This window comes from Phyllostomus hastatus, unplaced genomic scaffold (assembly GCF_019186645.2).
Source record: "Phyllostomus hastatus isolate PE091 unplaced genomic scaffold, TTU_PhHast_1.1 phas_scaffold_317, whole genome shotgun sequence".
NCBI classification, from domain to species: Eukaryota; Metazoa; Chordata; class Mammalia; order Chiroptera; family Phyllostomidae; genus Phyllostomus; species Phyllostomus hastatus.
The window spans coordinates 19,762,698-19,786,228 of record NW_025334023.1 but is presented as its reverse complement, the minus strand read 5'-3'; the positions used below and the strand labels follow the sequence as shown (position 1 = coordinate 19,786,228).

Here is a 23,531-nt window from a genome sequence, read left to right as displayed (position 1 = left end):
TGAAGACAGGGACTGGACTAGACTGGTTGCCTGCTAAATCCAGCACCTAGTAAAGTCCCTGATACATATGTAATACATAATAAATACTTGCTAAGTAGAAAATGAATGTATGTGCAGTTTATTAAGAACATTTTATGAGAAGTAATAAAAAATAATCTAGTTTTCCAAATAAAAAAATATCTCATTCTGAAACTTTACCTATTGCTAATCAGACACTAGTTAATGTCAATAATTCATCAGGCCATAGTTGCATCCCTATCTTCATCTTCCTGACTCTCTTCTCTACTTACTCATCTTCTCTGCACTCAGAAGAGCCACTGAATTTCAGTTTACAGTTCTGTAGTACCTCTAGAACAGCATTATCAATACAAAAGTCACTAGCTATCTGTGACTATGTAAATTAATTCAAGTAAAACCAAATTTAAAATTTAGTTCCTCAATTACACCAGTCATATTTCAAGTACTGAAATATTTAATAGTCCATGTAGCTAGACACAGACATGAAACATTTATATTACCAGAGAAAGTTCTATTGGACAATACTGCTTTAGCATATTGATTAGAAAATATTTATCTGAGAAGAAATACTTGCTAATAGAATTTGCACTCCTCAGCTGTATTTTCATAAAAACTATAACTATAAACTGACTGGCTTAGTAATAATCAGCTTCTCCCAAAGTAATTTGTATCAAAAAAATCTTTTACGATAGTATATGGGACCGAAAAATTATAGTTAAGATGGTTGAATTTAAATTTTTCTTCTGAAATACTATTTTTCAAAAAACACTTTTGAGATTACAAACTTCAGTTGAGTGTCCAATATAATGACAGGGACTAATTTATTTAACAAATATTTACCGTGCACTTACTATGCATAAGGCATTGTATCAGAAACTATGTAGAATAAATTGCATTTTTTAAAGAAAACCTCCAACTTTAAAAAAGCCGATAAATTTTATAGGGAAGACAAGATATATACAAAATATAAAATACAAAACAGGGTTAAATGAATAGAACAAGCAAAGATGAAGTATGTTTTATCAGCTCAATGTGTAAGTCAAGGTAGAACAAATGGTAACAAATGTAGTCAGACATTAAGACAGACTTCACTGGTCAAGAAAATGATAGTACCTAGGGAAAGAAGAAAAACCTTTAAAAATAAAAATTTGAAATTACCTGTTTCTGTCTTGATGCCATTCTAATCCTAGCTGCTTCTTCTTGGGGATGGAGTAGCACTGAACTCTGAGCTACTGCTGTGGTAGGTTCAATCTCATTTATTTCTAAGAGGATCCCCAAAACAAAAATTAGTTTTAACAATTTAGAATTTTGACACCACTGTAATGCTCTTTATTCATTCATTATATGTAACTTTATTAAGAAAAGATTTGAAAAGCCAAGCAAGTTTAATCTGAGGGTGTAAATAAAAACAAATACCTTGTTCCTTTTTAGAGTCTGCATCACATAAAATTGGTTGATCTTCACTAGTAAGTGGGCCAGAGTCAACTGTTAACATATCACTTTCAACAACTGTAATAGACATTTTATTATGAACATATTATCACTGTTAAACTGAAATCTGAACAAAAGTAACAAAAATCTGTATTCAGATTAACAATTTAATTTCGGTCCACCTGAATGTCTTATTTAAGATCCAGTCACCATGAAACTTGAGCCTAATATAACGAGACAGATGGAAGACTAAAATTGTAAACAAAAACGAAAACATAACACAGAACCATTAAGAAGGCATGCTGACACTTCAAACACAATGGAAAAGCATAAAAGGAGATTAAGCAAAGCACCATAGTTTAAAGAAAAGCTAAAGAAATTTAAATGTATCTTTGACATATTTAGTTATTACAATTATTACTTATGAAACCAAAGCAGAGAAGACAGTTAAACAATCATATCAGGGTAGTCAGAAACTCTGCATCCAGCATTCATTCAGCAACTCCTTATGTGCTGCATGCTCGGGACACTGGTAAATAAGAAATGGCCTCAAGGAGGTTTTACAGGATGAGTGAGGACAGAAACATATAATTATCCTAGCAAAACATGTAAAATCACAAACTATGGTTAAGTACTATATAAAAGATATAAAGCATTTTGCAATAGAGAATTACAGGGGAATCTGAATTAGACTAGGGCTCAGATGAGATTTCTCTTAGGAAAGAACACTTAAGCAGACACCTAAAAGAGAACAAAGAATCAGCCACACAAGCAGGTATGAACACCCTGTGAGGATAAAAACAATTTGGCTCATTCAAGGAACTGAAAAAGGATCAACATATATGGGATATAATTAAATAAGAGGGAAAATGAAGATGAGGCTAGAGAAAGCCTACTCATACAAGGCCTTTTCAAAAATAACCTGGTTGTGAATTGAAGATGAAAGAGCCCCGTTTTAGTGCAACTTTGATGGCCTCTCCTTTTTACTGCCTTTGCTCTCTGCCCTTCTCCACCCATTTTCTAAATGCCGGAGTCCCTCAGATGGTCTTATAAGCCCTCTTCTCACTGAATTCTTTCCTATAAGAGTTCTTCCATGCCCATGGCTTTAATTATCATACGTGTGTCTGATTTCCAAACTTACCTCTCTTGCTTTAGGCTACTCAATTAACTAACTAAATGTTAACTGATCACCTTTTCCATATAAGGCACTAGTCTAGGCTCTGGGATATAGCAATGAACAAAATCAAGTTCCTAGCTTCATGGAGGTATATTGTGTCAAGATAAAGAGCAAATACACAAAAGAGTAAATTTATGGTCTATCAGATGTTGATGAGAGATATAGAGAAAAGGCCAGGTAAAGGGGGTAGAGAGTAAAGGGCATGGGGGAGGGGGAGGGATGGAAGTTTGCTGTTTCGTATGGAGTGGTAAGAGAAGGCTTTACCGAGAAAGCGACAACTGAGCCAATATATGACGGAAGGGAGTAAGTAATTAAAAAATCCAAGAGCAGTCTGGCCAAAAAGACCAGCAACTGCAAAGACTCTGTGAGTCATGTTAGTGCCCACAGTTAGGAAGCTAGTGCCCACAGTTAGGCAGGTGCAGAAAAAGAAATCAGAGAGAGTGAGGGTGAGAGAAATGAAGGAGGAGAGAGGTGTGTGTGCAGATCACATAATTGCCTTTAAGTAGAAGCATTATGGGCTCTAAAATATTCTTTCTTTTGACCTCTGTTCTTTGAAATGTCAAGGAATGACATTTTTAAGTAACTCAGAAAGGGTTTCTGGCCCACAAAATGAGACTAATAAACAGACCCACCTTGTTCCTGCCCAGAGGATAATGTTCCCTCTTCAACAGCAGTTGTTTCTGATTCAACTGTTGGGGCTTTACTCTCAGTTTCACTAGCAGTTGTAATCGTTTCACTTTCATCCTCAGACATGGATTTAATTGTCCAGAGAGATTTTTGGTTTCGGATCTTATTTAATAATTTTTTAAAAAGAATTTTTGAAGGGAGCTGCTGGGTCTTCATTGTCAAGGGAACTAAAAGAAAAGAAAAAAACTTAGCACCTATTATATATCTGGTAAATTGTTCTATCTTTATACTTAGTTACTGCGATACCTACTACTTAAAAGCACAACCTTATTTTCCTCACTATTTATAATTTAACAGTATGTACAATGCTATCCAACCCCAATTGCAGCAATTTTTTAACTTATATTTAAATAAAGACAATAGAATTAAACTATTTCCCAACAATATGCATTCAACACAAATTTCGAGCTTAAACATGTATCAGGAACATGTTTATTCTGCTTGTTAAATGATGGCAGAATGCAACTCTGAATCTGTAAGATTAACTTTGAAAATATGTGCTGTAAAGTTCTATAATCTAAGCTAGACAAGGGTCCTAATTACGGCGCTGCACTTAGTAGACTACAGAGAAAAGCAATACTAGTTAGAACCTTAAAAGCAAATCAAGTGCTCTCAAATTATTCCTGGTACTATCTGGGAAAATTTCCCCCACTTATCATCATAAAGACATCTCTTTAGTTTAAAATTCTTAAGTTGTTTCCTCAAAACATCCTTCCATACGGGCTGATAGTACAATGTCAAAATTCAGTCTAGTACTAACAGTTCTCTAAGGGGACAAAACTGTTCCGCATGGACAGTTTTCTGATGTATGGAATAAAATTTAAGAAATCTACAGAGGGTGAAAACTGGCAGACTGTAGTTTTGTCTGACTCACATTTTCCTTTAACCCTTCTGAGTCATAACTTATAAACAATAAAGTGCACAAAACTAAGTGTACAGCTCAATGAATTTTACATACATCAATGCAACACCATCCAGACCATTACGCAAACCACGTCCAGCACCTAGACAACTCCTTCATGCCCCTTCCAGCCACTGCACCGCTACAGATAACTGCTATTCTTTGAGACCAGATGAGTTTTGCCTGTCTTTTTTCCTTTAACTTCATATAAATATGGAATTACACTTAGGTATTCTTTTCTGCCTGGTTTCTCTCACTCACCATTAGTCTGTAACTCACTCATTTTCAAGAAAGAAATTAACTGACAATATTTAAAAATAAGGACTTTAAAAACAACAATATTCTTAGGTTCTTTTGAAAAAATCAAGAGATTTTTCTTTTTTTTAATTTTTTTTATTTTAATTTTTGTTCAAGTACAGTTTTCTCCCCTTTACTCCCATTCCAGCCCATCCACCCAACCCTCCCCACTTCCCTCCCATTACCACCCTCCCCCTAGTTTTTGTCCATGTGTCCTTTAAATTTGTTCCTGTAAAAAATCAAGAGATTTTTCAAAACCAAGCCAGCAATCCCAAATGTGACCAGCAGGAGCTGAAATGTAACTGTCCCTAGATAGGCAAGATTTACAACCCTGACAAACTAGAGATCTGAATGATATTTCCGATGGAAAAAAAACTAAAAGAGCTGGATGAAACAGTAAAGTATTTTCTTAAAGGCTCTGATTTCGCAAGAAAATATGATTCCACAGAGGCCAGAAATGAAGCTTAAGTGGGAATTCTGGAAAGCAACGAGCCCTGAAACCATATTCTCAAGTTCATGCCAAACCATAATAACCTTACACTTTGTCTAGACAGCAGTGTGGGCCCAACTGTAGGGATAATGCCTAGAGCCTTCCCTCAAGGAGTCCAATAGGAGACCCACACAAAGGCGGAAGCCCGAAGGGCCAACTATCCACAGTGTAGAGTGCAAATGTTAAGAAAGTCTCAGTGATTTTGAACCAAGGCCAAACTACAAGATATGGAGGTAAAGAGGGGTCAAAATGAAGATCGGGTCTCTAAGGAGATATAGAATAAAAGAGAGGGAGGTGTTAGAGATAACTCATTGGTTGGCTTGGAAAACAGTAGACTATAGTATCATTTACTAAGGATGAAGACAGGCAGACAAAGCTTCAAGAGGCAAAAAACAATCAATTTACTGTTAAGACTTGAGTTTTAGTACCCGTGCAACAGACAGCCCAGTAAAAAGGTTTAGAATGGTGAAGGCAGAGATGCAGTTTGGAAGAGATCTAAGTGTGTGTGAGTCATCACTGCGCACGAAGTGCCCAGCCATAATTAACACAGTAGGATGTGTATGGTGCTTTGATGAAAGTCTAAAAAAATATTGATCTTTCAAATGAATTTCAAATTAAGTATCTAAGCATCTAAGTCAAATAGCCTAAAACATCTTCAGGCTATAGGTACATATGAACCAAAAAACTTTCCTCCTATGTATATGAAAAGGATCTTTAATAATGGAAATCTGTAAAAATGCTCTTTCTTCCTTCCACCACTATTAGCATTAGTCACTGTTTGCACTAAATTAGACCAAACTTTTCTAATTGTTAGTGAGCGATTAGCACTTTGTTCTATGAAACATTATAATATTCAATTTTGAAGAAGTTTTTACCGTCTGCTTCACTAGAACATATTATTTCTGCTGCTGTCATTGGGGGGTTTTCAGTTTCACTTAGATTTTCTTGTTCCATTGAAAGGTCCAGTTCTTCATCTTGGATCTCACCAGTTACAGTGGGCAAAGGCTCCGGTTCAAAGTGCAAAATCAGGTTTCCTTTCACCTCTCAATAAAGAAATACAGAGACATGTTTCCATTCCAAAATGACTAAAAAGAACTTGAACATAAACACTGAAAGGCCATCACAGTTTCTAAGTCTAAAATATGAGGTCCCCTTTCAAATGACAACTCATTTCAAAACAAAAAGTGCTTCATCAATACAAATGTATTTTCCCACAAAAGCAGTTAAAAGCATCATTGAAAGTTTATTGAAAATACCTTACCCCTGTCAGCATTGTACATGTCTTCAAAGGCAAATTCTAGCTCTCTCTGCCAGTCTTCCTTCATTTCACTGCGTTTGTATGGAAGTTCAAGTAGTTGTGGTGGCATCTGTGCTACAGTCCGTCTCCTACGTGCCAGGTCCTCTTGTTGTAGCTGTTTGAGTTCTTTCATTAGTCTCTCTTGATTCTTCAAGAACAAAGAGAATTAATTTGCAACAGCTGAGTCACAAATTTTGGATTGTAACATTACTAGTGAGGGAAAAGTAAAGGAATCACAAGAAACAGGGCCTGGGGTGCCCTTCCCTCCTTTACCATTATGCTACAAAAAGACATTAATTTATTTATTCAAAAAATATTTACTAAATGTCAGTTACCATTTTTTGATGCTAGAGATACAATCTCACCCCTATCCTAGAGACCAACAAACAGGGAATTAGTATTCTGTTATTAAGTATTGTACTCTAAGATGGTGGGTGGTACTGATTACGCCACAAGCTTCAAAAGCTATAGTTCTCCTTTCTCAGGAAAGCGACGATGGTAGGTTCCATATAAGTTGCCATGTAACTTATATACAATTTCCTGCAGTATACTCTGTACCAGTTCTCCACGAAGACAGCAGCATATACCAGTCTCAGGTCAGAACCAAGACCCGGAGTGCCCATGGTCTAACAGATGATACTTGTTACTTCAGACTCTTAGGAATCACCAAGATTAAAGTGGATCTATATGTATCTCTTTAAGCACAAAGAGTCTGGCTAACTTGGAAGTTAAGCAAGAGTTTCAGTGAGGTTGTCTAACAGAATTCTGGTGGTGGAAGTTATAGAGAGGGCATAAAAGAAGACCTCTGATTCTTTGGGATGAGGATTTAGCCAGATGAAAGTGAGCGCAGGAGTATAAGGAAGAAATAACCACTACGGCACCAAAGTATGGAAATGAAGGCACTGGGTATTCAGGAAAAGTATATTGTATATTATCATTTTAGATAGGACACAGAGGGCAAAGTTACTCAAGGAAAAAATATAAAGCTGAAAAGGCAAGTAGAGGCCAAATACTAGTTATAATAGACACTAGGAGGAAATAAGGCCCCCGAGCACAATGGGGTCTACAGTAGAAAGGTTCAGACAGGGAAAAGGAAACGCTCTAACAGCAATGGGACTGCAGGACTGTGATGGCATTTTTGTCTACAAAATGTAGCCTGTGTAACAAAATGTCAAGTGATAACATACACACAGTACTTAGTCTCATGTAAAGTTTTAAATATTTTATCATTTAGAGATGAAATTTTTTGCCATGCCCTGAACAAGAATCATATTATGAACAAATTCATTTCATTAATGTTAAGTTTCAAACCATCTCATTAAATTAACTTCAGTGTAATTTGAATTAGTACACTATTTCTGGCTCATTGAAAGCTTGGCCTATTTTTCTACTTGATTATTTATAACAACAACTCCCTTTTACTGTGAACTTATGAAATTCAAGGCACAGTTCTAGGGGCTTTATTAAACTCATTTAATCCTCACAAAACAGATGATAAAACAGAACTCAGAGAGGTTGGGTAACCTGCCTGAGATCAAACAGCTAAGGAGTAAAGGAACAAAAATCCAGGCCGACTATGGAGTCTGCTTACTTCACCACTGGACACTGCTGATTTGTGGAGGAGTGCTCAGTTTACTATGCTTTCACATTTTTTCCTATAGGTTTAAGCCTTAGATGAGAGTTACTAATAATAATTCAGATATTCAGTTATTTTAGTCATAATTTACTCCCAATTTATGAATACTAAAATTTAAAGGAGAAGGTCATAATTCAATTCAAACTATACAAATTAATAAGATAGGCATTTTACCAATAAATTTGATTTTAAAAAAGACAAGTAATTAATTCCCACAGAAGCACTTAAAAACTTTCTCAGATGAGCATTTAAAACATCCAAATGCATGAGTCAAACTGAGGACATAAAATCAGACTTCTAAAAAGATTAATCATTTTCATGCTGTTTCAAGAATAAACACTCACTGAACAGGCCTAACAAAAGTGAAGCTAAAACTGTTTAGCGATTTTCATTACATATATTTTGCAGGCAGCAACAGCCATTTTCAAAGCTCTCTGCCAGCAAGGATCACAACTGTACCTCTGAATCAACACTGTGAAGCCAGCATGCGCTTCGCTGAATAAATATTTAATGAATTGAACCCTAAAACAGACAACACAAATGCACTTCAAATAATTAGGAAAGTGATTAATTTCTTCTCAGGCTATTTTTGAACTGATTAAAACATTTAACTTTTAATAAATTTATCATTAGTAAAGATTTTAGAACCGCAATATACTGTAAGTAAGAACAGCTTCACCTATTTGGAACAAGAGGAAAAAGTTAGGAAATTTGAAGTATGTGACTCAGAGACTCTATTTTTCACACTCTTCATACCTCCTTACTTTGAGCCCATTGACTAATCAGCTGTGCGATGCTATTGGCAAGGCTATCAGTAATGGGCATAGCCAGAATTTAATTCTCACCTGTGCCAAATGGATCTTTTTCATTGCTTGGAAACCACGTACATGTGCCTTCTCACTCTGTTCCAATTTCTCTTTCGCTGCTTGTTTTTGTACTTCTTCCAGTCTTTTAGCTTCTTCTTCAGCAGCCAAATGAGGATCTGGCTAGCAGTGAATCAAAAATATTTTAGGCAATTTAAAAGTATAAAAAGAGATAACAAAAAAAAATCCCAACTTTAAAACCATGTTTTTCTACTTACATAAAATTAAATGATAAAGAGTTGTGTTTTTCAAATAAAAAAATGACAACAGCCAATACAATAGCCATCTGGTGTGAATGAATCAAAATTATGCCTATATTTTTGTCAGACTAACTAAAAATATATTTTTTGGTGTGCTGCAGAATTTTAGTAAATAGTTGATAAGAGAGAGGACCCCCACCCCCAAAAAAGGAATTATCTTCTGGAGGGCGGGCCCTTGCAGCACAGGCTTTCCCTGCTGAGTGAGTGTTCTAGAAACCCACCTGTATCAGTGTACCAGCTGGTGTATTGAGAGGCTGTGTCCGGCTTCAATTAATTTTTTTAAAGATTCTTTTAACACATCTACGCGTTTCATGATGGGTGATTTACAAGTGCCCCTGCCCACACTGTGCTAAGTGTTCAGCAGTTTTTGACCAAAAATGGTGTGACGCCTGTGTCCCACCCTCCCTATTTACTCAATCTCACCCTGAGTGACTTTTTTGTGTTTCTCCAGATGAAAAAAGTCCTCAAAGGGAAATGTTTTGCGGATATGGAAAAGGTGAAACAGAAAATGGCAGAAGCACTGAAAGGCATCACAATCAATGACTTCAACTTTTTTGAGCAATAGAAAAAAAGTGTCAATAGGAGTACTGCATCACCTGGAGAGTACTTTGAAGCTGACTGAAGTTTAAACATGTAAGAATAAATACACAATTTTTTATAAATAAATTCCAAGTTTTATGGTGCCCCCCCATATAAGCTATGATGAAAAAGGTTGAAAATTGCTGCACTATACTCATCCAAACACATTCCTTCATCATTTTTTAAGCAAAGAAACCTCATTAAAACAACTAACACTGAAAGGCAAACACCCACAAAGCTCGCAGTAAAGAAACTACAAGCATCAATAGTCACATAAGTCATTTAGGACAGCACTGAGGCTTGTCCTTAATTTTTCACCAACATCCGCTGCTAGGCTTCAGCTTCAAGAAGGCCAAATCACCAAAAACACCTACTTTAATACAATTTCTGGCTTCCTAGAAGTTGTGCATAACACAGGATTATGTGATTGTGCAGTCAGCCATCATATTCATGAACATAACAGTAGTAATACTAAAGGGGGGAGGCATATAACATGATTGTATGTAAACATTCACTTTCAACATTCTAAATGTAACTTTAAGTAAAGATCTTATGTGTTTCATATGTTAAAATTCTATTGGTCAAAAAAAAACACCCCAAACAAAACAAACAAACAAACAAATAAAAACAACCCCCAAATTCTATTGGTCAGTTGAACCAGTAATTAATGACAACAATGAATGCTATTAAGTATCAGCTATATCCCATACTAAAGCTAGACCCCCCCCAACAAAGTCTTTATCAATCTTAATTGATGAAGATAATTGAGATAAATCTACTTAAAACTGCAAAAATGCAGTATAGTAACCACAAAAGTAAGTTAGCAACAGACTGAAGTTATTGCTCCTGCATTATAATATTGAAGTTGTGATGATATTTATAATTTTAAACAAATGTCAAGATTTATTCTTATTTCTTAGAATTCTAAGATGACGATGATACTCATTTTAGGTCTTGACCGAATGTTGATTTTAACAGCCACTATTAAGCAATCAACCAAAATGTGTTATTTGTTGCACTCCAAACTCCAGATGAATGCCATATTGAGAAAGTTTATTTTCTTGTAGCCAAATGCATGACACACACAAAAAAATTTAAAACCCAATGTTATAAAGAAATAGTAATTATAATAACAAGAAGATACCATCTGTCATTCTTAAGATTGGCAAAAAATATTTAAACCATAATATTCCACACAGACAAGGGTGTAATAAGATGGCCATTCTCATAAATTGCTGGTGCTTTTTAGAGGCAATTTAATGACTTACATCGAGTAGCTATATCTAATGTTATAGTTTGGAACCAGTAATTTCTCTTCAAGGAATCTGATCTAAACACAATCAGATTTATAGACAAAAATGTATAATATTATTATGTTTACATTATTTACAGAAGGAACAATAGAAAAATGGTTAAATAAATTCTATGATGAAATATTAAGCCAAATATGTTTTGAAAAGTATGTGTATATGTTTATATATATTTAGACTACAGTCAATTCATTTATGTAATTAACCATATTTCTTTTTGGTGACAGAATCAGAGATATTTTTCTTATAGTTTAAGCTTGTGTGTATAATTCCAAAATTTTCACAGAGCATGTATTTTTTTTGTTAAAAGTTTTAAAATTTGTTTCTTAAAAATATAACCTTCCAAATAGCTAACTCCTTTCATCTGTATTAAACCTCATTCACATTAAACATGACATAATTCAAAGCATTTCTGAAAGATTTCAAAATCATTATTACTCTATGATGGTTAGTAGAGTTGTTCAAATTTTGACATCTGGGAACAACCTACAAAGAACCAAGACATAACTCAATACAATGAACAGAGAAATAATGAAGTGAGGGTGATGAACAAACATTAAGTCAAGCACCTGTTTTGTGTCTGCCTCTCTATTTACAAAAGTGGAAAGATGATGGTAGGTAGAACTACTGGTTTTCACATTAGAAATTCTCTTTACTTCAATGTTCTGAAAAATAGAACATAGAAAATAGAATGTTAGATTAAAAGCATTAATTTTCATTTAAGCCTGGATCCAATACAAAAAAAAATTTTGTATTTTCATCAAGTATCCTTATTCATTTTTTTCACATGGGATCATGGCCCGAATGTCCATTAAACTGGAATTTAGGTTTAAAGTCTAGATGTTGTGTAATCATATCAGGAGGCACATAATAAGTTGCTCCACTATTATTGATTCTAAGTTTGGTCATTTGGTTATGGTGGTTCATGCCCACCGATAGGTGAAAGTTCTCTTTTCTTTCCTCAAACAGAACTAGGCCCATGAATAAATCTAGAAGGATTATAGACACCTGTCTGGTGCCAAAATATCATCTCTCAGATTACTTAGTAATTGAAAAGAGAAAAACATACCTTTATGATGGCTATCTCTTACAAGATAGTGTGGTCACCACTATAACCAAATCAGACAAATACAGAACATGAGAACCTCAAACTACTGTCTTCAAAATGTCCAAAATAAAAGACTTGGCTAGGGTTAGGGGGAGATGATGTTCTACATTAAGACACCAAAGAGACAAAATAAGCAGAAGCAATAGGTGAACCTTGACTTAGACCCTGGTTTAAAAAAAAAAGCTGTAAAATAAGACAATTTAGGGGCAATTGGAGAATTTTGATTATAAACTAAACATTAAATGGATTTAAGAAACTAATGTTAATACTTTAAATGTGTTATTGAAGCTGCATACAGGAATATCCTTATTCTCACAGGAAGCATAGGGAAGTATTTAGGGTGAAATGTCATCTCCACAATTTACATTCAAATGAATACACCCATATGCAACATTTGAAATCTATACACAATGCAAACAGCTATTCACTGTATTCTTTTAATTTCTCTGTATTTTGAAAATTTTCATAATAAAACATTGGGGGCAAGGGATAGTATCCACCCAATATATCATTCACATTTGCTAAATTATGCAGTTTTTCTGGCTTTTTGTAAATTTTTGACTTTGGTTTGTTGGGAACATTAGAAGTTATGACAAAGGTAAATCAAGGCATCATGGATAAAATACTGACTGCCTTTTAACATGGTACTGAGGGAGTAACTGAAATCTGACTCTGCCATTTGAATGGTGGTTGGGTCAAATGTGATATGGCAGATGGCTTAACATAATAGCAGGAAGGCTCACAACAAGAAAGGCTTAAGAGGTGAATATCAGGTACTTATGTTGATAGCAAATACATAAAATATACCTGACTACACAGTTAAGTTAGACATCCCTATATTGGTATAGGTTTTGTCTTTTCTGTGTAATTTTGATAATCATCCAAAGAGCCATCTTAATAACTACAAAAAACTAATGTGAACAAGAGAATCAATGCCTTTTAAAATTAATTTCCACTTCACATAAATTAAATGTTGTTTCAAAAATAAGCTGTAAATCACAAAAGCACACATTTTACTCCCATAAAGAGACCTCTCTCATCATTTTATGTAATCTTGTGTAAATTTATTAATTTACATGAACCTAATTTCTTTATCTTATAACATGGCAACTATTTACAATGGTTATATCCTGAATGTGGAAGTCTATGGAACAAATAATCCAGTTTTTTTAAAGGGTATTTTTTAAAAAATAGACTATTCAGTTTTTTTAAAAATCAAAAAGATTACAGGTTTTCAAACAATAAAAAATATATTTTGAGACGAGTGGAGAAAACTGAACAGACTGTTTTAGAAGATTTTGGGAATATTAGTATTGTGCCAAAAAAAAAAGAAAAAAGTCCTTTCACACTGGAGGTACATACTAAAGCATTTACAGGTAAAAGTGACAACTAGAACTATTTTTAAATACTCCAGATATACTCATGTGTTACTTCTATAATTAAAATTAAGTTAAAGGAAATGATATTTTGATCTGCAATGAATTCTAATAGCAAAGAATTATTATTATAACCCAGTTCTTAACACCCCAAGTAATTCATTCACCTCAAAAAGAGTTGGTGGAGGAGGTGGCAGACTTGTAATTTTGGCAGATCTCTCTTTTTCCACAAGCAGTGCTTCCTTTCGAGCTTTTATGTGCCTTAAAAAACAAGAGATGTCATAAATTACTTTCTCAGACAATATTACAGTACAACTCTTTAGGTTAAAAATATAAAAGTTAGAGGATTTCAAGAAATCCTCCAATCTGATCCCCCAGGCTCATTGCGTGTTTAATACAGAATCTATACAAAATAGGCATGTAAAAAAATGTTTACCAACTGAAAGAGATGTGTCTAAAGACATGAATCTCTACAGTGGGGACTGATCCAACAAACTGCTAAAGTTCCTTAGTTTAGGATAATTTTTAGAGTAAAAAACACACAAACAAACAAAACCACAAGGCATATTGATGAAGATCAGCCACAGTATAAAATGACTGCTGCTGACTATTACCAGGCTCTTCCATTTTTTATTAACATGCAGAAATACTCACTAATGGCTTCCAAAGAGTCTATAACCTCTTTTAATGTTCTTAATCACACTGATTTTTTTATTTTTACATCATAGGCAGAGAGATTTTGGTTGACATGCATTCTGAACTAGCCATACATTTCTACATAAACTTAGTAATTGTTGCTAAAGTCAGGCTAGAAGGCAAAGTTCATTTGTTACTATGTTCACCTAAGCAAAACACCCCCCTACTGCATTATTTTTAAACCAAGTTAACAAACACAATGAATACACTGTGACTTTTATTTAATAACTGTTTAAACAATACCCAACACAGCCTTTACTTCTAATCGTATCAGTTTCCATGGAGAATATGGTAAAAATTATTACTTTACCAGGTTTTTTGTTTCATTAACATTTCTTTTTGATTTTTCTGTACTTTCAGGGCCTCTTTATGCCTTGCTTCTGCTTTTCTTTTTCTTTCTGCTGCCCTCTGTGCCAGAGCATTCAAATCAGGTTCCTAAAAATATATGTAAGCTATTAAATCATGTTAAACAAGATTAAAAGGTAATATTATACATTACAACCCTTGGTGCTACCCCAGTCAGGGCAAAAATCATTAATGTGGTATGCAAATGACTACAGTTTAGGAAACACTGCACTGGAGCAAAAAGTTAATGGCAGCATAAATGAAGCCACAAAAATCTGATGTCAGAACTTGAGGTCATTACTAAAAAACACAGACTAAAACCAAGAACCACGGAACATATTTGACTTCCACACTCTTCAAAGATATTTCTTTCCCCCAGTACTGGTCTGATATCAAAGACTTGCCAGCTTTGAAACCAGCTTGTTTATTTTGTGTGACTGTCTCTGGGACTGCAATCTAAAACAGGCATACATTGTTTCATTGCACATCATGTTACTGCACTTGATGGTGTGGTTTTCACAAATTAAAGGTTTGTGGCAACCCTGAATTGAGCAAATCTATTGGCTCCATTTTTCCAACAGGCTCAGATGATGGCTATCATATTTTAATAGTAAAGTATTTTGTAGCTAAGGTATGTATATATATTATTTTTTAGACATAAATCAAGTATACACTTATTAGACTATAGTATAGTGTAAATTTAACATTTATATGCACCAAGAAATCAAACAATTCATGTGACTCATTTTACTGCAGTGGTCTGGAACCAAACCTGCAATATCTCCAAGGTATGCTTGTTATTTTCTAACCATCAATAACAATAAACAACAAAATAAGGTTCAGGTAGTAGTTTCATATACTGACTTAAGTTCTACTTTGCCTCTCTGAGAGTCATTTACTAAGTGTGAAGGAAATCCAGGTGTATATACATTCAGCTATGTATGACGAGGTGTGTCTGGAAAAAGTCCAGCCATTGTTACTATAATGAGAATGGCCTGCATGACACCAATGTAACCTGGCAGCCAAGGAAAGAGGATTGGAATGTGTATGTGTGAACAGTGATGACTTCACTGTAGTAGTTAGTGGGGTGGTAGATACCACTAAGTGAGCATGTGTTCTGTGTGGCCATCACATTCAAAATGACTGAGCAAGTAGAGCAACGAATCTACATCAGATTTTGAATTAAGCTTGAACATTCCTCCATGTAAACTATTCAGATGATTCAAAAGGCTACCCCATGGGTGACTGGTGATGGGCAGCTTCATCATGACAATGCACCCACTTATGCATTACGTCTCATGCAGAGTTTTTTGGTGAAACATCAAATCACCCAGCTGACTCAGCCCCACTACAGCCCAGATTTGGTGCCCTGAAACTTCTGGCTTTTCCCAAAAGTAAAATCACCTTTCAAAGGGAAAAGGTTTCAGACTGCCAATGAGATTCAAGAAAATACAACAGGGCAGCTGATTGTGATTGGGAGAACTGTGTGAGGTCCCAAGGTGCCCACTTTGAAGGGGACTGAGGTGCCATTGTCCTAGGTACAGTGTTTCTTGTATTTTTTATCTTCTTCAATAAATGTCTCTATTTTTCATATTACATAGCTGGATACCTTCTGGACAGACCTCATATGTTTTAGAGGTATGAGGAATGATAATGAAATGGGAAATTTGAATTCACCCCACCAAATCTGCTAGAAATAACAACTTCTAATTAAGATAGTTACTACTTTATTTACCCAGACAGTTAAAGACTAGAAGAGAATAATGACACTTAATGAACCTAGCAACATTCTTAAATTATATTACATTTAAAAAATTCAGGCTGTCAAAAACAAATTCTATATATGAAAACATTTTTTATCAGACAAATATTTAACAACTACAATTTATTTTAAACCAAAATTACTACCACTGACAGGCAGTTAAATTTCACCTACATTTTCTTTGGCTTGTTGGTGTCCTTCTCCCATATTTCTTAAACTTGCCAAATATAGTTTTTCCAAGTTGTTTATTTTCTGAGTTTGTGATTCTTCCCATTCTGCCCTTAATACCTCTGCCAAACGAGTAAATTGCTGATTTCTCCTTTGTTTTATACCTTCTCTTATCTGTAAAGCGATATCCCTTTCTTGTTCTCGAACCTGAAGAATGAATATTTAACAGATTATATGAAAAGAGTACTAAAATTCTTTTGAAAAGCTATTTGGAAATAGAAGTTTAAATGAATTCTCTTTAGGCCTATCAATTCTCCTAAATTTCATATTTTACTAGCTAAGCTCTATGTAAAGCAAAAAGAAATCTAAGTGACACAGAAAAAAACGAAAATCTCAAGACGACTTCTAAAATTTCCTAAATGATTAGCTATTATTACCCACCAAGCACTAATAATGGTACTGCTATTATCATTCTAATAACCTAACAGAAGATGCTAAAATGGTTAAGCATGATTCGACAAAATTTATAACCCAGATGAATACAGATAGAACTAGATGAGAACTCCTATCTGTGGTACATCACCCCAATTCTAAGCAGAATGGCACCTAAAATATGCTTCACAAAGACTTAACTTTGTCTAAAGACTTCTAGAAAAGAAAAATCTACAATGTCTTAATAAATTTGCTTCAGTGGGTAATAATCTTTTCAGTAAGTCTTCTTCAAAGTCATTCTCATCTTCTTGTTCTAATCTTCATCAGGTACACATTATTTAAAAAATATGTAAAAAACTATCTTCCAATAATTATTGAGTCAAATCACCCCATCCTTGTCAAACTCTTCTTCAATCTATTTACCATTTTGGTCTATTTTTCAAATATTCCAAAACCAGTTAGTATGCAAAAACCAGGGCTCTTATACAGCCAGGAAAGGTTTTTAAATGTAACATTTTATTTAGAGTACTCTAATAATAAAAAATATTAATAATTTAGGGAAGACAAAGAATTTAAAACTTCAAAAAAAATCTTACCTGTAACAATCTTAGTTTTCGTCTTCTCTCAAAATCTTCTTTTAAAATGAAGGCTTCCTCATTAGGACTCAGTCTCACCTTGCTGGCATTCACTACCTTTCTTTTCATTTTTGTGTTCCTTAAATATAAAGGTTCTGAATTTTAAAAAAAGAACAATGTCTATTAAAATAAGGCAGCAAAGGTAATTTTTAAAATACATATTAATGTATTTGACAGTTAAGGGGCTGTATACATACAAATAAAATAATTTGGGTAAACAAAATCCAACTTATTTACATCTATCAATGATTAATTTAGCGCTCAAATGAATGAATGGTTCTCAGATAGATGGGAAGGGGTTAAGTGGAGGATAACCAGAAACACTAGAAAAAAATTTTCCCCACTGACAGCAGATTATTGTTTACCTTAGAATATCTGGGACCTGACTTATTTCTGATTGGGATTTCTAATTTACTTAGCTTAAATGTAAAAAAAGCACAGGCTTAAATAGATTAGCACAGAATAAATGTTTTCACAATTACAACTTAACAATTTAATAACCTGTGCATAACCAGCAAGACTGCTGTAACTGCAAGGGCTCCTGGTCCCTAGATTCAACTTCCAATCTGTGGTACACAATTTGATCCCTAAATGTCATTGTATGAAGTCACATCAACCCCTGAACATTAAACAATTCTATGAGTTACAATGGTGTGATTTTTAATAATCATTTTTGTCTTTTATGTTGTTATTGTTGTTTTTAATTCTCACCTGAGGATACTTTTATTGTTTTTAGAGAGGAAGGGCGGGGGGACAGAAACACTGATGAGAGAGAAATATGGATCGGTCGCCTCCTGTACACAACCCAGCCAGGGAATGAACCAACAACCTAGGTATGTGCCCTGACCTGGAACTGAACCCTTAACCTTTCCATATGGGACAACACTCCAACCGAGTGACATGGCCACAGCAATATATATAATGAGTTAAAAAAATTCTCTTGGAACAATTCTGTTTGGATGAGTTGAGTGTTTAGAGTCCCAGTTCTATTTTTCTAGTGGTACTGCTTATACTTGGGCATTCTCATTCTGTTCCTGAGATTACCATGCCCCTATTTGGGCGAGTCTGCTGGAGAGAAATGGAAAGAATATAAGAATCGGTAAATTTCTGTGATTTGGAAAACTTTCTCAGGTCCTTCTGATATCTCCTCATTCCCATCACTACCATTTTTAAAAATTTTGAATATTCACCATTCCATTTGCTAGAGGATTACAGGAAGACAAACATACATTTGTTATTTTCACCTAGAGGTGATAGAATAACCATTTTCTCTTGTATATAACTTTAAAAAAGTTTTAACATATTTGCAAATAATCAGAATTCCCATATACTTTTCTCAGCTTCTCTAAATTTTGACATCTTAGGTAATCACAGTACAATAATCAAAAACAGGAAATTAACACTGGCACAATACTTTTAACTAATTTACAGAAAAAGTTAAAAATCTTCAAATTTCATCAATTTTCCTACTAATATCCATTTTCTGGACCAGGACCCAATCCAAGGAAAATACTGCAATACACTGCATTTGATTGTTGTGGTATTCTAGATGCTAGGGTGGGATTAAACCCACAGATATTTTATTAGGGGAAATGCCTATATCAGAAAAAATGGGAAGAGAGTTGGTAAAAGGTGGGAACACTTCAGACTTCCACGTGAATGTGACCCTGAGAGAAGGAGGGAAGTAAGTTGGGTAGATGCCTCCTAAATGGCCATGCTGTCTAAACAAGGTTCAGCAAGACCTGTGGGGAGCCCTTGAGCAAGTCCCTTGTTTCTCAGGAATAGGCCTGCGGTGCTCAGTTACTGGCCAGGCTCTGCAGTTGGCCAGAGCAGTTGGGAGGAAGTGGGCCTGAGAAGGGACTCCAGAATGCAGATGCTCCAGTCTCAGGGCTGCAAGGTGCCATGTCTCCATCAGCTCCTCTAACCTGGGACAGTTCCTCAGCCTGTCTTTCTTTCCAAGATCTTGACATTTTTGAAAAATACTGACCAGTTATTTTGTAGAATTCCCTCAATTTGGATTTAAGCTTTTCTTGTGGTGAGGATGAGGTTATCCGTTTTTGGCAAGAGCACCACAGAAGTGATAATGCATCCTTCTCAGTGCATCAATCACCTTGGGAGGTAAATGAGGCTAACTACTCTTACTACTGGCGATGTGAATTTTATCAGGTGGTTAAGGTGGTATCTCCCTATCAGGTTTCTCCTACTTTTCCTTTGTAAGTATCTGGTGGAGAGATAGTTAAGGCTATATAAGTATCATGTTGCTCCTCAAACTTCTGCCAAGTTCAGTATCCTCTGATTGCTTTCTAAAGCAATTACTGCACAGCTTATCCAAGGTATTTTGTTTCTGTTACTCCTAGAACCTACTCTTACATTTGGAATCATTCTGCAAGGAATAATTTTCCCTGCTCCCTCACTAATTCAATATATAGGTCTTTTAAAGTCTATGTATTATTGCTATCCAGTAAGATACTACTTACTTTGCAAGATTTTGTTCAGATTAAATGGTACGTGACACACTGTAATCACAAAATTAATACTGGACTTAGAAGACTGGGTTCAAGATCCAACACTGCAACTTAAAGCAGAAATACAATGGCCAGTCACTTAAATCACTTTGGTCTCCTTTTATTAGACTATACAGTGGGAGTAATAACTACCCTAACAGGTTGTTCTGATGATTATGTGACTTAATGAATGTGAAACTACCAAATGTTTTCTAGGTATTAAAAACTCGAACATTCCCTAATGTTATAAAAGCCAGGTTCAAGGAAGGACTCAATGCCTGAGAAGTTAAAGATGACAGACACCAAAAAAGAGAACGCTCTCCGCATGAAATGATTCCAGGCGGTGCTCTTAAACGGCTACCAGGTTTGAGGCCAAGCCCACCGTGATCTTGGGCACCACCTCGGGGGCTGGGGGGGAGGGGGCGGCAGGACGCACGGTGAAGAGTTTGTAGCAGCAGCAGGAGCAGCGGAAACGTTCCCGGCTGCCCACTACTTCGAATTTCAGAGATCCCCGCGAGATCTGACCCCCGGAGACGCTTCGGGCCGCACGCGCAAAGGCCCTGGCGGGGCCTCTCGCACGAGCGGACGGGGCTGGGTCGGCCGCGCCTCTGGTCCCGGAGCTCCTAGTAGAGGAAACCCAGGCCGAGCCAGGGAAAGCGGCCCGCCGGGGTCTGAGACCCGCAGACTTTGGTGCCTTCTCTGCGCCGTGCCTTCCCGGAGTCCCCTTCCTGCCGAGCACACTCCCAGCTCCCAGGCTTCAGGGAGTCGTGCACGCCGGGAGCACGGGGAGCCGGCGAATCCGTCACTCACCTGAGAACCGGGGGTCGGGAGCCAGGAAACGCAGCTCAGACTGGGAAGGCCCCGGCGGCCGCCGCCAATCGGCTTCCCAACAGCAGTTCGTGCGCCTGCGGGGCGGCCTTGGCCGAGCTGCCGTCACTTCCGTCATTCAAACCGCCCGCCAATGGCGGGGCCAAGCCGCGGGAATCCCGGGACTCCTGCCTCCCCCGGGGGCAGCCGGGACGGCCGCGCCGGAAAAGCCCGCGCCCCGCGCACGCGCGCGCGCTCGCCCTACGCACAGCCCCATTATTTCTCACACTGCGGCCTTGAAGTATTACTTCATTTCTCTCACTATGCTCGTTTCACAGGTTACGAGACAGAGGTCCAGAAAGGGGAAGGTGTTTGTCCAGAGCCCTGAGGGTGGCTTTAGTCTCAAGTTACCACCGTGAAGATGCCTTGGGATTTGCATCCTTTTGTGTGCCGACTACACAATTCGTTCAGTACGACGATGCTAGCTAGTTTCTGGTTGCTTTCTTGGCCTCCAGCTCGTACAACAGCGAACCGTATCGTGATACGCTGTGTCTCCAGAGGTCCAACACACCTAGAATACGTCAAGGATTTATCTGCTGTAAAGAAACTATAACCAGAAAGGGGACGAATACAAATTTCATATTTATTGAGCATCTATTATGTGTCAAATACAGTGACGGGGAGACAAGGGCATATCAATTATGGCCTTTACCCTAGATTTTGTAGTACAGTTAAACATACCAGGAATTAAAGGATTAGAAAATGGGGAGTGAGGTAGAGGAAAGTTGCTGACCTGATCAGATCTGGTTTTCTCCTGCAGAAAAGGTCGGAGGGAGTGAAGACTCAAGGCACGGACACCAATTAGGATACTGCTACAGGAAGTGAAAAATGCTCACACAGAGAATCAAGAGAAGTGAGTAGGTTTAGGACACAAATAGGATGCCGAACATCAGGAATTGGTAGTCACATAGTCATGGAAGTCAAAGAAGGAGAAATCAACCTTGATGCCCAGTTCCATATTTGGTGACTAAGTAGATGGGGGTAATATCCTACTAGAACACTGGAAGAAGAGCAGGTTCGAAGGAGGACATAATTAGTTAAGCTTTGAATACTTTGATTTTTGTGCTGTTTATGGGATATTTAGACAAAGGAATAAATTGCAGAAATGTTTAGGAGGCAAAATTAGCAGTACTAAGAAACAATTGCAGGTGAGGTTGAGGGAAAAGAGTGAAGTTAACCTCACACGCTACTAGCTTAGGGAGTGATGTTCATGATGGTGCCACCAACCAAGGAAGAAAGCAGAAGTGGGAGTTAGTGAAGTGGCAAGGTGGTGAGCTCAGCTCTAGACACATTGAATTCGTGGAGTGTACAGTGATGTTCAGTAAACATGAATACAATGGTAGCCCACATTTTTTTAGTAATACTTAACCTGCCCTCTTCATAGAGTGGTTGTGAGACTCACAATGCATGAATCCTATGAGAGCATTTTGTAAACTCTAAAGAGGTAGTTTAACAGCTATTTTATTTTTTCTGTCTAGCACCTTTCTACCCTCTTCTGATACAGACCCAGCCCTCCAGGCCACAGGGGTTGGCATGTGACTCAGACAGGGTAAATCATAGTTCTTTATCTCTTTTGCCACTGGGATTGACCCAGGGATGGGTACATAATCTAAATTGAGTCAATAAGAGTCGTTCCTGTGGATTTTCTTACCTGAGCTGTGAGGGATGGTTATTTTCCTCTCTGGGCTCATGTTAGGATGTGAAACGGAAGCTTTCCCAAATGACCCACCATGTGGACTCCCATAGCTGGTTTGGAAGAGTCTGACATTCAGCAATGAACACATAGAGAGACTCCTGATAGTGTGCAAGTCCCTGGATGTCAGACCATTCTGTAAGTTGCTGATAGGAGCCATTAAAGTACCTCCTTTTACTTAGCTGCTTTGAATGGGAGTTTTTCTTCTTTGCAAATTAAAAGAGGCCATAGATTTATATTGAAATTCTCACAAATAACATCTTGGCATTTGGGGAAATACTACAGAACAAAAATTAAGATCTTGGACCTAGAATTCAACTGCCTGGATTTAAATTTCTGGCTTAGCAACTCTGACTTTGAGCTAGTTCCTGAACCTCCTGAAAACTCAGTTTTTTTCATCTTTCAAGGGGATGTAGTAAAAGTACTCAAAAGATAATTGTGAGGTTTAAAGCTCTTAAGACAGTGCCTGACACAAAGTGTGCAATAAATGTTATCTTTTCTGGCTTTTATTTTAATACATTCATTTTAGACTACAGGAGGCCAAAAAAAATCCTCAAAACCTTTAAAGTGTATACTGGTGTTTTTGGCTTAATTTTTAATTAGGTCCTTTTGTACTTTATAGGCCTAGGGAGGAGAATGTAAGTTAAGCTTCTAGTGTTGTTATCCCTCTAGGAATGAATGTTAATAAACAGTGACCAAGAGGAAGAGTTGCACCTAGACAAAAGTGTCTTTAGTGTGACTGGTCACCATGTAATGCTGCCTCATCTCAGAATGCAACTGAAGCCTGTTAGCACTGGAGCCTTTTAAGGCTTTTTTGATGGTAGTGGCGTCACTGTTCTAAGTTCATTTTCAACTCTATCCATATCCAATATGAGGGACCGACATTAAAGTGGGAGGTGGATGGCTCCTTAATTCTCATGTATGAAATCCAGAAGAAAGCAAATCTCTGCAAGAACTGGAGCAGGCTTCTAGCTGACTATCTGTCAACTGCCCTCTTTC

The 23,531-nt window shown here is 36.7% G+C and overlaps 1 protein-coding gene across 4 annotated transcripts in view; it reads right to left on the bottom strand.

Annotated features, from left to right (window-relative positions):
- CEP295 (centrosomal protein 295) overlaps positions 1–20,904 on the bottom strand; it is a 44,834-nt gene extending 23,930 nt beyond the window's left edge. The window contains exons 1-12 of one of the 4 annotated variants that reach the window (XM_045818022.1): positions 20,783–20,904; positions 17,430–17,563; positions 16,408–16,608; positions 14,437–14,561; positions 13,598–13,691; positions 11,516–11,611; positions 8,780–8,920; positions 6,263–6,446; positions 5,877–6,044; positions 3,259–3,480; positions 1,435–1,527; positions 1,177–1,280 (exon numbers count right to left, since the gene is read on the bottom strand). In XM_045818022.1, coding sequence (XP_045673978.1) covers positions 1,177–1,280; positions 1,435–1,527; positions 3,259–3,480; positions 5,877–6,044; positions 6,263–6,446; positions 8,780–8,920; positions 11,516–11,611; positions 13,598–13,691; positions 14,437–14,561; positions 16,408–16,608; positions 17,430–17,537 — 1,536 coding nt within the window. In that variant the 5' untranslated portion in view covers positions 17,538–17,563; positions 20,783–20,904. Of the gene's footprint in view, positions 1–1,176; positions 1,281–1,434; positions 1,528–3,258; positions 3,481–5,876; positions 6,045–6,262; positions 6,447–8,779; positions 8,921–11,515; positions 11,612–13,597; positions 13,692–14,436; positions 14,562–16,407; positions 16,609–17,429; positions 17,564–20,782 lie in introns of those variants that run through there. The other 3 variants (XM_045818023.1, XM_045818024.1, XM_045818025.1) reach the window with 3 other exon arrangements.
- Positions 20,905–23,531: the final 2,627 nt, after the last annotated feature.